General features: G+C 38.9%; 1 protein-coding gene across 8 annotated transcripts in view; it reads left to right on the plus strand.

Moving 5' to 3' along the window:
- Window positions 1–13,205, plus strand: part of Dnah11 (dynein axonemal heavy chain 11) — a 305,840-nt gene that overhangs the window by 134,973 nt on the left and 157,662 nt on the right. For all 8 annotated transcript variants that reach the window (XR_007346137.1, XM_048799700.1, XM_048799695.1 and 5 more), the window contains 4 exons: window positions 73–205; window positions 2,521–2,648; window positions 3,663–3,811; window positions 11,610–11,760. Coding sequence is in view for 7 of the 8 variants with exons in the window: in XM_048799700.1 (XP_048655657.1) it covers window positions 73–205; window positions 2,521–2,648; window positions 3,663–3,811; window positions 11,610–11,760 (561 nt within the window). In the remaining variant the exon portion in view is untranslated. The remainder of the gene's footprint in view (window positions 1–72; window positions 206–2,520; window positions 2,649–3,662; window positions 3,812–11,609; window positions 11,761–13,205) is intronic.

The raw sequence follows: 13,205 nt of genomic DNA on the forward strand, positions 1-13,205 counted from the left end.
TAAATAAGGAAAACCCTTTGGAAATCTTTTCCGTTAGTATTCATTTTCTTGGCTCCTCTTTCTTCCCCTCAGATTTTGAGAACACTGAACCGAACATATGTCAACATGAAACAGAAACCCGTTTGGAATGACTTAAACCCTAAAGCTGTGACAACAGATGAACTCTTTGGTTTCATACATCATGCTACCCGAGAATGGAAAGATGGCAAGTAGTAGTTTCCCTTTTGAAGTGCTGAAATTTTTTTTTCTACCCAGAAAGCCATTTTTCAGAACAAGCCAATTTTAGTCATAGTTACAGATTTACTGTTTGTGTGTTGGCATTATTGGAAATATTGTAGAGCCCAACAGCTTTGTAACGTATAAATTAAAGCCAGATTTGAACGAGTAAATTATTTGCATTCAGCAGATTTGTACCAAGAGCTGGGTGTTTTATATTACATCATTGATGTAAGAGCTCCTTATAAACTAGGAGAGAAGCCAACACAAATGCTTCAGGAAACAAAGTGCCTGATAGAAGATGCCAACTAAGGATCAGACAGGTGTTATTTTAGCTGCCAGAGACAGGAGTCGAAGGTGCATGTTTCCTGCCCTCAAATCCAGAATCAGAAATGGTCTGAAATCTGAAACCTTTTGAGCATGTTTCTGCTTCAGATTTTTGGATTAAGGTTGCCTAATTGGTCAAGCCTGTGCAAATATCCCCAAATCCAGGAAAATCTGAAATCTGAACTACTTTTGGTCCTGAGCATTTTGGATCAGGGGTGCTGCCTATATCTGCAAACAAGCAGATGCTCTGGTTAAAATCTCATGTCTTCCCATTTCAGGAAGCACACTAACCTTGGTGTTGTCCTTGAGGTCCTCTCACTCTGACACCTACATTTAAGCTCACAACAGATCCCCTGGGCATTACCTTAAAATATAGATATTTATAGAATTCCAGTCCTTCTCACCTTCTCCATGATGTCACATAGTCAAGGCTCTACAGTCTCCCTCAGCACATCTTCCCTACGGATGTCAGAGGGTCACTCCAAGTTGTTACTTGTTGGCTACAGTTTCCAGTGGGTGCCCATCACCCTTAGAATCCAATCTTTTCCCACAGCCTGGTGATTGGGTATCCCCCGCCATCTCTGACTTTATTTCCTGCACATTGCATGTCACTTACTGTAATCATCAGTCCTAGCCTCTTGGCTGTTCCATGCATCTTCCCGTCACAGCCTTGGTACTTGATGCTCCTGCCATCCCCAGTGCTCTTTCTCTGAATGTCTGCATGGCTCGCTCCCTTAGATTATTTCAGTGTCTCACTGAATATCACATCAGAGAAAACTTTCCTGATGACCTAATGTAAAGCAGGACACACAGTCATTCTTCATCTTCCTATCTTGTATATGCTCCTTTCTTCATCTCTAGGACCATTTTTACTTTTAGCCTAGCTGCTGCTGCTGCTTGGCTTTTTTTTTTTTTTTTTTTTAAATAATACTGGGAATTGAACAACCCAGCGGCACTCTACCACTGAGCTACATTTAGAGACAGGGTCTTGCTAAGTTGCTCAGGCTGGCCTTATACTTGCCATCCTCCTGCCTCAGTACTCCACCACCCCCAAGTACCTGGGATTACAGGCATACACCACTGTGCCAGACCTAGTTTCTTTTTATAAAAGGTGATGCCAGGGAGAAAACCATGTTCTGTTTTTTTTTTTTTTTTTTTGGGAAAATCTGTGGAAGCTGTTCAAATCAGGGACTATTAGAAAAGTTTGCTGGGTTCTGTATAAATCCTGGTGGCAGGTTCTACTAGATGCTGTCACTTACTTTTACATAAAATACTTCCCAGAGGACACACATCACACGCATGCACTAGCGCAGGATTGTTCATCCTGGTATTATTGAGTTTGAAAAGTCAGCAACTATTAAACATGCTGGGCGACACACAACAGATATGTCATAATGGCAAAGAGGACCATGGGTTTAAAATGTTTTTTTTATCTGTACATTCTTGTGAAGTAATGAAAACTTAATAAAATGTCAATGACCAAATATGTCAAAGAGGTACTTCTGAGTGCTTTTTTAGCTTTAGAATTATGCCCTTTATATATTGTTTCAAAAGTAGAGAAAGATGTTATAAACTAATATGTAATGTAAAACAGAGACTGAAATATGTGCATGGGAAAGGGTGGTCTTCATTTGGTCCAAGTTTTGCGTATTATGAATGGTTCCTTCTCTAAATCCCCACAACTGTCCTTGAAGGAAAGTAATGTTATCCATGTTTGACATACAGCAAAGCTCAGTCATAGAAGGTAAGGACTCCTCCACAGGAGGTGAAAGTTGCTCTTTAGTAAATGGTAGAATTGGATCTGAAGTCCACATGTAGCACAAAGTATGTTATATATTGCCCACAAGAAAAAAAGCAGGAAAATTGTTTTTATACAGCTAATACAAATGTTTCCTGGAGAAATAATACAAATTTATTTTAGAAATATGCAGCACTCAACTCCATTTTCTATTAGCAGTGTTTACCCTTACTTTATAGGTCTCTTCTCATTCATTCTGCGAGAACAAGCAAATCTCATGCATGATGATCCAAAGTGGATAGTCCTGGATGGAGATATTGACCCCACGTGGATTGAATCACTAAATACGGTCATGGATGATAACAAAGTGAGTATACTGCAGTGTCAGTCTTTAAATAACAAACGCAGCTCTTGAGAGTATAAAGAGTTCCAGTCACTTGTCAATGTTAATTCCACCTTGTACTTGTTAATCCAGTGCTCTCCTCATGTAATCACTATTTTGATAAATGACATTTTCCTCATATTTCTCTTAATTTCACAAAAATTTAAAGTAACACATTCTCCTTATTACTACAAATTTAACTTCCTTTAAAGTTAGATATATATGTAAGATTTAGTTTCACATTTCACCAGTTTCTAAGAGCTAGGCATACATTATTATATCTTACATGATCTTTGGTTAAATATAGAGTACTTAAGAGTATAAAAGAATGAGTTTGTGCTATATGATAATAGGTGAAGTTAGCTATTGAAATTAGCTAGTTCCTTTTACTTACAGACTGTATTTAAATGTTCCCTAAGCATATTGCCAAGGTTAATCAGTATCCCAGCAAAAGCCAAACATGATGGAACTGGCCTGTGAAATAGCAGTTAAGCAATGTGAACTCTATTCTTGGGGACAGGATGGAGAAATCAGTAGCCATCATTTCTCCAGAATAGAATTAGTAACCACCTTACGTTAATAGTGGTTACTGCTTTCTGAACCAATACCTTGTTCATCAGAACACACAGGTCTGAGGTCATCATTCCTGCATGAGTTTCTATAGGACAATGAATAACTGTGGGGTTTCAGATTCTGGAGAATATTTATTGTTTGTGGTCTTCAGGCTGATCATGTCAACTTACATTTTTCTTGGTAATAATTACAGCAGTTATTTAAAGGTTGGCCTTTACAAGTCCATTTAGGCAATCTTGTTCCTTGAGGGTCAGTCAGACCACCTCAGAGATGAACTTAGGTCTTGATTCTGATGTGCTTCTAACTGGGGATGCTAAGCTTGCAGCCCTTGGCTCTTCCCGTTGGTTGTGGAAGCTAATTTGGCAGCCATTTCTCTTGCTCCCGATGACAGTTTGCCAGTGTTGACTGCTGTGCTGCTCATTCCAGGTGCTGACCCTAGCCAGCAATGAGCGGGTGGCCCTCACTCCCTCCATGAGGCTTCTGTTTGAGATACATCACTTGAGGACAGCAACCCCAGCAACTGTCTCTAGAGCTGGTATTCTATATGTGAACCCACAAGATTTGGGCTGGAATCCGTGAGTCTTTCTTTAATTTCTTTTTTGTTATGGCAAAATATGTATATACTTACCATAAAATTTACCGTTGTTAAGTATACAGTTAGATCAGGGTTGTTAAGTACATTGACCTTGTTGTGTAACCATCACCACCATCCATCCACAGGATATTTTTCAGCTTCCCAAACTGAAACTCTGTAACCATTAAGCAACAACTCACATTCCTCCCTCTCCTTAGCTCCAGGCAGCCTTCATTCTTTGTCTCTGAATTTGATTATTGCAGGTATCTTATGTAAATGGAATCATATACCATTTGTCCTCTTGTGGTGGGTTTATTTCACCAATGTAATTTCCAATTCTTTTAAGGACATACCCAGAAGTAGAATTGCTGGATCATATGTGAATTCTGTTTTTAATTTTTTTCAGAACCTTTCATACTGTTTTCCACAGGGGCTGCACCATTCCACGTTCCTTCCCACAATGCACAAGAAAACTGTATCCAATTTCTCTTCATTCTCACCAATACTAATACTTTTTTTTTTTCTTCATCTTTCCTTTTAGTAGCCATGCTAATTGGTGGGAGGTGGTATCTTATTATCATTTTGATTTGCATTTCTCTAATGATTAGTGATATAGAGCATGTTTCCATGTGCTTACATTTGCATATCTACTTTGGAGAATGTCAATACAAGTTCCATTTTCATTTTTTAAATAAATCTTAGGTTTCAAAAGCTAAATATTATGATTTTGGGGACGATATTAACAATTAAATTTAAGGCTCACTAGATGACTTTAAATTAGCCCCTGGATGTCTTTATCAGTTTTACTTGAACATTGCCTTGTCCACACACCTTGGATGATACAAACTCAGTAAATATTTGTTGGATTAATGAATAAATAACAGCTTATGTGATGCACTTAAATATAAGTAAATTAATGGGCATATATGTGTTTGTGCACATAATATGCATATATGAGCAGTGGAAATGCTTTGATTAAGGCCAAGTTTTTGTGCCCACTTGCTTACTTTTCAAATACTTACACTTTCCAGTTAGTGCTGGTTGTCACTTGTCACCTGCAGCAGTTCTACTCTGTATTGTAGGAACCACTGAATTCTGCAGGTAACCATGTGCTACCTGGCACATGTACTGTGTCAGATATCTTCTGTGTTCCTTTACAGACATACTCTCCCTTCTCTTCTGCTTGCTCTGTGCCCTGGGAAGCTGTCCCACATGAACTACATCACTGGGCTTCTTGCCCTCTGGCTTCTGGTTTATTTGGCCAATGAGGAGCCCTGGCAGGAAATGAGAGGAAGAGAGGAGGGTGAGGTCAGGCTATTTATTTCCTGGGCTCCCTCCCTGCAGGGTCACATTAGGATACTGTGTCCCTTAACTGCAGGTCACGGCTGCTCTTGAATTTCTCCATGAGGTGCCTTCACTCCAGGTTCTGGTAGACCTCCATTCTCATGACCCAGCAGGCACAGGTGCAGTACCCATTCCTTGTTATCACCCTGTGGTAGTCAGTTTTATGTCACTGTAACAAATTTCAGCTTATGAAAGAGAAGGTGTGGAGCCAGGCGTGGTGGCACATGCCTGTAATCCCAGAGGCTGAGGCAGGAGGATAGCGAGTTCCAAGCCAGCCTCAGCAACAGCAAGGCACTAAGCAACTCAGTGAGACCCAATCTCTAAACAAAATATAAAATAGGGCTGGGGATGTGACTCAGTGGTTGAGTGCCCCTGAGTTCAATCCCTGGTAAGCATCCTCCTCAAAAATAAAAAACAGAAAAGAGAAGGTTTGTTTGACTCATGGTTGCAGAGGTTCCAGTCCTTGATCCCTCGGCCCCTGAGCTTTTCGCCCTGTGGTGAGCAGTGCATCAGGCAACATGTGGTGGAGCAGAACTGCTCACCTCATGGCCAGGATGCCAAAGAAAGAAAGAGACCCCAGTCTTCTTTAAGGGCATGCCCCCAAAGCCCTAAAACTTCCCACTGGACCCCCACTAAGTCTTAAATTCCCACCTCCTCCCAGTCGCACCACAGGCTGGGAAGCGAGTCTTTAACACAAGGGCCCTTGGGGGACATTCCAGATCCACACTGCAACACACCCAGGACCTAGCATTCTCCCTTCCAGTTTCTCTACTCCAGCGCCTTCCTGGATCCTCCCCTGTCATCCTCACTTGAGGATGACCTCTGCTTCCTGCCAGATGCCACCTAACATGCTCCTCCTTGTACTGATTTGCTCACGAAAGTCTTCTCTTTTAATTTGATAGCAAAGTAGAACCATGTCCAGGCTCTTCTGTTTTAACAGAGTTACCTGAATGTGGCTGGGGCAGGAGTGGTTTTTAGATGTCTAAAAGCACCTCTTGGAGTTGCTTCTGTGCTGGCTGAAGGAGTCACTCCAGTGTCCCTTGACTCTCCCACACAGAGACCTTGGGCTGTCTGTGCTGGTGGTAGCTTTCACTTCCTTCAGAGGAGTCCCCCACCCCTACTGGGGTGGTCTGATTTCCACAGTGACCTTCACAAAGCCTAGGTCTTCCAATCACATTGTGTGGAGTTTTGTGCTGACAAAAGCTTGGTCTAAATCCCATTTAAAAAAGGACTTTTATCCAGTACATCAAAGTCCCAGGTTGCTGATAGAGGTGTCCAATGTGTATTCTTAGAGGTAAAGAGCTCCCTCTTCACCATTGAACTTCACTTTTTAGAGTTTTTTGTCTTATCTCAAATGAATGGGTAGGTTTTAATTTTCATGTGTGTGACTAAGAGTCTAGCCTAGTTACTTTCGAAAACAATGAGAATCTTCTCTAAAGGATATTTTTACCTCCCATTGCCAGAACATTTCAGTAAGCCCCCAGAAAATGGCTATTTCAGGGTTAGGGTATTTTTTCACTCCATAATTATTGGATAGTTTAGTACCTTATTTTAATGTAATAATGTGATAACTTTGCATGTGTTAATTCATTTAGTATCCACTTAACTTCTGAGATCAATTAAATTTATTAACCCAGCTTTCCAAACTAATATCTAGGGTCTCACTTTTCCCAAATTTTTTGTTTCCAAGTATTCAGAACTATAGAAAAATTGAAAAGATGCAAGGTACAACCACAGACCTTATTCCTACAGTCACCACTGTTACCATTTTACATTTGCTTACTCTGTGGCTAATATCCCCTGCCCTCTCCCTCTCTGTCTCCCCTCCCTCCCCCTCCCTCTCTCATAGGCATAGAAATATGTTTTACTAATATTTGCAGAAATATCTGAAAGTAAGTTGGAGATATTAAGATACTTCATCATTTATCTCCTAAAAGCCAAGATAGCCTTCTACATGAACACAATATAATTAACACACCTAAAAAATTTATTCTTAATGTTACCTAATAATCATTTTCAAATGTTGCCAAATATCCCAGTAATTTCCTCTGTCCCCTTTCCTTTTTTTAAATCTAGCATTCGAAGATGATGCATTGTCTCCATTGTCCCCTTGAACCCAGAACACTCCCCCATCTTATTCTTTCATGGCATTTACAGTTTTGGAAAGAACAAGTCAAGTGTCTTAAAGATGTCCCACTAGTGGTTGTAAATGGTGATTTCCTAGCTCAGTCATTCTATTTACATGTATTATGTGACAGTTTGTTGTGAAGAAATTTCTTGGACCTGATTCTCTTCTGTCTTTACTTTCTTCCTATTATTTTCTGTCTGATTTCTTTCTTTTAATTCAGTGGATTATGACCCACTACCAAGATTCTTTTGTATTCTCAATTGTCATAAATTTTGCCAAGAGGATAATCAAGCTAGTCTCATCTGTGTTCTTTTTTTTTTTTTTTTTTTCACTTTTCCTAAGTCTTCAGATATTTTGATGCCTCTGTTTCATCTCAGACTTTCCTCACTTGAGACCCAAATCAACCATTCCTCCAAGGAACTAGAAGGAATGACTTTTAGTAAAAATGGTATTTAGAATCCAAGATCAGTTCATTGCTACCAGTGTGTCATTGTGTCTAGGCTCTTTGAGGGAAAAAAAAAAGTAGGATATATATTTTCCAAGCTTATATTAGAAAGAACTATGGGCAGAAGGACTTATGAAATACTATGTTCCTAATATCCATGTAGGGTACCATTTAGGGAATAAAGATTGTGACAACATCCCTTAAATTTATTAGAACATTTTTGTTAAAGTGCATACCTGTGATCTCAGTGACTTGGGGGGCTGAGGGAGGAGTATCAGAAGTTCATGGTCAGTCTTACCAACTTAGCAAAGCCCTAAATAATTTAGGAAGACTCTATCTCAAAATAAAAATATAAAAAAAGGGCTGGGGATGTGACTCAGTATTTAAGCACCCTTACATTCAATCCCTAGTATCAAAAACAAACCAAAAAAAATGTGTTTAATTAAAATTCAATGAGCTCCTTCAAATTAATTTCTGTCATACTTTACAGATATGGACCATATCAGATTAAACAACATCCTTAAAATCACATCAGCTGCAGAAATATAATAGTATTTTAAGTCTCAATTCTAAATAAGTTTACTGGAAGTTTACTCAACAGTACATGTGTCTGTTAGGACCTTAAGAAATGGAGACAGAAGATAATTAAAAGGCAATTTCTGAAGATATAATCAATGATGGATTTTTTTTTCTAATAGAAAGGCATGCAAATATACAGAAAGGGAAAACAAGCAATAAATTTTAAAATTCAATTGTAATTATATAGTATATAGTATATTAACAGTAGGGATTAAATCCAGGACCTTGTACTTACTAGGCAAATGCCCTACCATGAGCTACATCCTCAGCTCACCCCTCCCCCCATTTTTTGAGTCAAGGTTTCACTAAATAGCCAAGGGTGGCATGAACTTGTGATCTTTCTGCCTCAGTCTCCTGAGTAGCAGAGATCATAGGCACCCACTACTGTGCCCAGCTATAAATTATTGAAATTAAAATTATTTGAAAGTGAGTATCACACATTGCAAATGGGATTTACTAAACTATGTATTCCTTAGTTTGTGCATAACAAAAGGAAAAGGTGGAGCTATATCTGGAATTAGTTTGTTCCAAAAGAGGTTATTAATAACTTTTGAGAGCCACAACTTCAGATCATTACTTTCTTCTATTACTTCAGCTTAAAATGTCCTTTCAGCTTTGTGTGACTAATTCTCTGCCTTGCATCAGATGACATCACCTGCAATTGCATTCTCTTGTCTTTGAAGAATATATATACTTGTTAGTACACAGATTCAGAAATAAAGGGCATACACTGTGAATCAGCATGCCCTGCTGACTTGGGCCACTCTTCCAGGCCACCGTGAAAAGCAAACCTGAAGCTTGCCATGCAGAGCAGACTCTTTTTTTTTTTTTGGTACCAGGAATTGAATTCAGGGGCACTAAATTACTGAGCCACATTCCCAGCCCTCAGAGCAGACTCTTAGTCTGATGACTTTGCTAACCTGATTGACAAGATCCAGTTCCAGACCGTTGAGTAATCATTTTTAAAGTTTTTTGAGACCTGGAGATTCTAGTAGCTGATTTCCAAACCTCAGGGATTTAGACTTCATGTAATAAAACTAGAGCTTTTCTGGAGGAGGGAAAAACAATACAGCTGACAGTGTGGACCTCATTCATAAATCCTTCAAAGTCAAACACTCTGTTAGTGACCTAGAAATTGGCATTAAGACGATACATGAAGGGGCATCACTAGGCAGGGATTTCCTGAGGCCACGGCTCCAGTGTGGGCAATCTCTTAGGTATGCAAGGGATAAAAATGCAATTTTAGGATATCATTTTCAATTTTACATTCTATGATAGTGGTACATTTCAGCTGATCATGATCAAATCTATAGCATCTTTTATAAATTAAAAGGAATTTTTTGTGAAATGGAAAGAATTGGAAACAAATACAGGTCTATGTCTTCAGTTTTGCCACTGCTGAAGATAATGGTCTTTCCTTATAAATTTTCTGTCCTTTAAATATCTACTTTTATTCCTAACTCTGAAAGTTTAGCAATAATCTCTCTCTGAAATTTTAAACTGTTTATACTTGTTGAGAATGTTGACATATTATGCACTGTGGCATATTTGACCCCTAAGAGAGGTCACTCATTGTCCTTCTTGTGGGGATCAGAATCTCTTCTTACTAGGTCTCCTGGTTTGGTAGAGCTTGCTTCCTTCATGCCACTTGTGGAGGCCATTTATACAAGATCATCATTTGCTTATGGGTCTGGTCAATTTCCTTTGGGACTTTGGATACTACCACTGTGGCTCAATGAATAGTAATTACCTATCCCTAAATGCAGAAACTTTGGGGCTATTTTTGAGGCTACTACTCCTAGTTATTCTTGCAATGTCTCTGCTCCCTCACACACTTGGAAGAGATTTGGGGGGAGACAGGACATATATTTTTTATACCAATCACAGCTGCCAATTCCTGTACCCTACCAGACACTACTTCACTCACAATGCACAGAGATGAAGAGGCAAGATCTGAACCCAGCTGCTAATTAGTAACCTTAACTGAGAATTGTTATATGTCAGGTAGTAATCTAAGTACTTTGTACATTTATATTTGTTCAGTTCTCAGAAGATAGTCTTTACTATTATTGTCTCAGCACAGTTAAAAAATGATGGCACTAGGATGACGATTCAGGCAGTCTGAATTTTAGAGTTTTGTCTCCCTGCACAGTCCTCTTCCCCTGCTCCCATGATAAACTGTGGATACCAAGATTCTATTCTGGCAGCTGATGAGCAATAAAAACCTGCTTTGCATTGTTCTGTGGTACCCACTCTCACAGGCATTGAGATAAACTTTATCAAATCACTCTCCTAAATCAAATCACTCTCCTAACCAGACTTCCATGAGAACAATTCCTCTTAGACCTGCAAAAGTTTTGACATCTGACATTTTGTAAGTCTAACCATGGTGTAAGATAGTTGACTATTTAATAAACCCTACCATGAAGTGTTGTGGAAAGCAAAGTGAGCTTTTTGTACAGTATTCAAAATGTGAAATCTGATTTGCTTAAAGCAAAGTGTAGCTACATTGGCCTGTGGCCACACTGTCCTCCTAGCTGCAGAGTGTATTTTTTAGCTCTGCTTCCTCCTGGATCAGGACTTCCTCAGTGATTATTTTTCATTTAGCAACTCTTAGTTCACCCCCAGAGACTACTCTGGGTGGTACTAAGTCATGTTTGCTGTATTAATACATAGATTATTAATATGTTAGATGTATTTAATGTATCAAAATTAAAATTTTATAAGCTTAAGATTGATATACATACATATGTGAATAAATTTATAAAATCATGAGATCCTACTTCAGAGCCTGTGATTGGAAACACATTATTAGCTATTGGTTGTCAGAAATGTTGAGTCCAGGGGAAAAGGAGGACACTTGAAATTGTCCCTATGGAATTTTTACCTCTTTTGTAACTGATTTCTCATTATTAAATAATTGATGCCAAATTAATCAAGAAAAATGCCTGGCTATTGTCATAAATAAGGCCTCCTCCATGAAAACAGTTTGTCCCTGAGGGAATGACAGACTGCACTTCTTTCTAAATGCTGTATAATGGCCTCCTTTGCCCTCTGTTGTGTTTGGCTTCTAAGTGCTATTAGAAATTTCTTCTGCATTCTTTTCATTAAGTTAAAAATGGCCATTAAAGCAAGTTTTTAAAGGGCCATTTAAAAATATTTCTGCTTTGAGAAACAGAATGACCCCACTAAAGGGATTCCTGAAGTATTGCAGCAAGCTGTGTTAAGGGGAGCTCTGCACGTGGTGAAATTCTGCTTTTCAAGCCTGGTGTTCAGTAAAAGCTTTTCTGTGTGTCTTTTCAGGTATGTGGCCAGTTGGATAGACAGAAGGCAGCATCAATCAGAAAAGGCCAATTTAACTATTCTTTTTGATAAATATGTTCCGGCATGCTTGGATAAGCTGAGAACAAGCTTTAAAACCATCACCTCAATTCCAGAGAATAGCCTGGTGCAGGTTTGTCCTCAGTTACACTATCTGACATCCAGAATCCTGATGGAGCTTGATCAAGACAGCGCATGTTTTTCCTTGCATAGGAAGGTGGAAAGATTTCTGGGATTGTTAGGATGCTCCTACTTCAGACCCAGGTTTCCCAGGAACTTTTTGCAAACCCCTATCACACGCTGTTGCACTGTGTTGTCATTTGGGTTTGTGGTCAGTTTCTCAAGATTGTGAACCAAAGGGCTGAAGCCATATTCATTTTCCTATGCCCAGAGATTTACATAGTTCCTAGCATGTAGCAGGTGCTGAATGTATTAATGGAGTCATCATATTCCTGGAACAGAATTAGAAGAACAAGCAGCTTTAGTTTTCTACTCCTATGTAACTTCCGCAGAGAAGGTTGTTTGGGATTGTTTGTTTTGTTTAGTGCTGCAGATTGAACCCAGGGGCTCTCTGCCTCTGAGATACATCTATAGCCCTTTATATTTTTTACTTTGAGACAGAGTCTTGCTAAGTTGCTAAGGTTGGCCTCAAACTTGTGATCCTTCTGCCTCAGTCTCCAGAGTTGCTGAAAACACAGGTGTACACCTCTGGGGCCAGCCTCAGTATATATTTTGGATAAAATGAATCTGTGCAATTAAAGATGTCCAACAGTGAGTAAGGGAGGGCATCCTAATTTTTTCTCACAGACTTCCCCTTCCCCAAAATATTTCTGATTACATGTCAATCTGCATGAAGATTTTGTAATATTCCTGGGATAATTTTCTGATCCTCCTTGTAAGTCAGCTGGTAAGAGTGAAGGGTATGTATGATTTGTTGTCATGGAAGCAAAAGGAAATAATTTACGGTGCACAGAAATGAAGATTGCTATCATAATCTCAGCGTGAAGAAAAGCTGTCCCCAGCCCTTGGAAATATCCAACTTCACAAAAGGGTCACAATTGAAACCTTTTTTTTTTTTTTTTCCCCTTTCCTGCAGGAACAAAATTGGTTTCTAACTACTTTGTTACCACTAAGTTACTGTTACCAAATTTTGTTTGAAGCTAAATTAGAAATAGTGGCAGGAATAATAAGAAGGGAAAGTTCAGGTTTTTGGATAATTCACACACCAATTAAGTAAACGATAGTATTCAACAGTAATTATCTGAGGTATAATTTATTTCTGAAAGCAGGTCTGAATTTATTCATAATGAATTAATTATGTGGTTAGCCTAATTAGACTTCCTCTGGTGTAATCCTTGCAGAACCATGATCGTGTTCTTTCTCAAGTTGACTTGTGTATTTGTGCGATTCTCTGGTGTGAACTTTTTCATTCAAGAGTAGTGTGAAAATAGGTCAGTAGGAATTAATGTGACTTTTGCTCTCACTTCTTCCTTTTGTAGTATACAGAAATAGCATTTACCCCTAGCTCCTTGTAAGCTGCTATCTTATGGAGTAGTTTTCTCTAGTTAGTTATAAGAA

This window comes from Marmota marmota, unplaced genomic scaffold (assembly GCF_001458135.2).
Source record: "Marmota marmota marmota unplaced genomic scaffold, marMar, whole genome shotgun sequence".
In the NCBI taxonomy this organism is placed as follows: domain Eukaryota; kingdom Metazoa; phylum Chordata; class Mammalia; order Rodentia; family Sciuridae; genus Marmota; species Marmota marmota.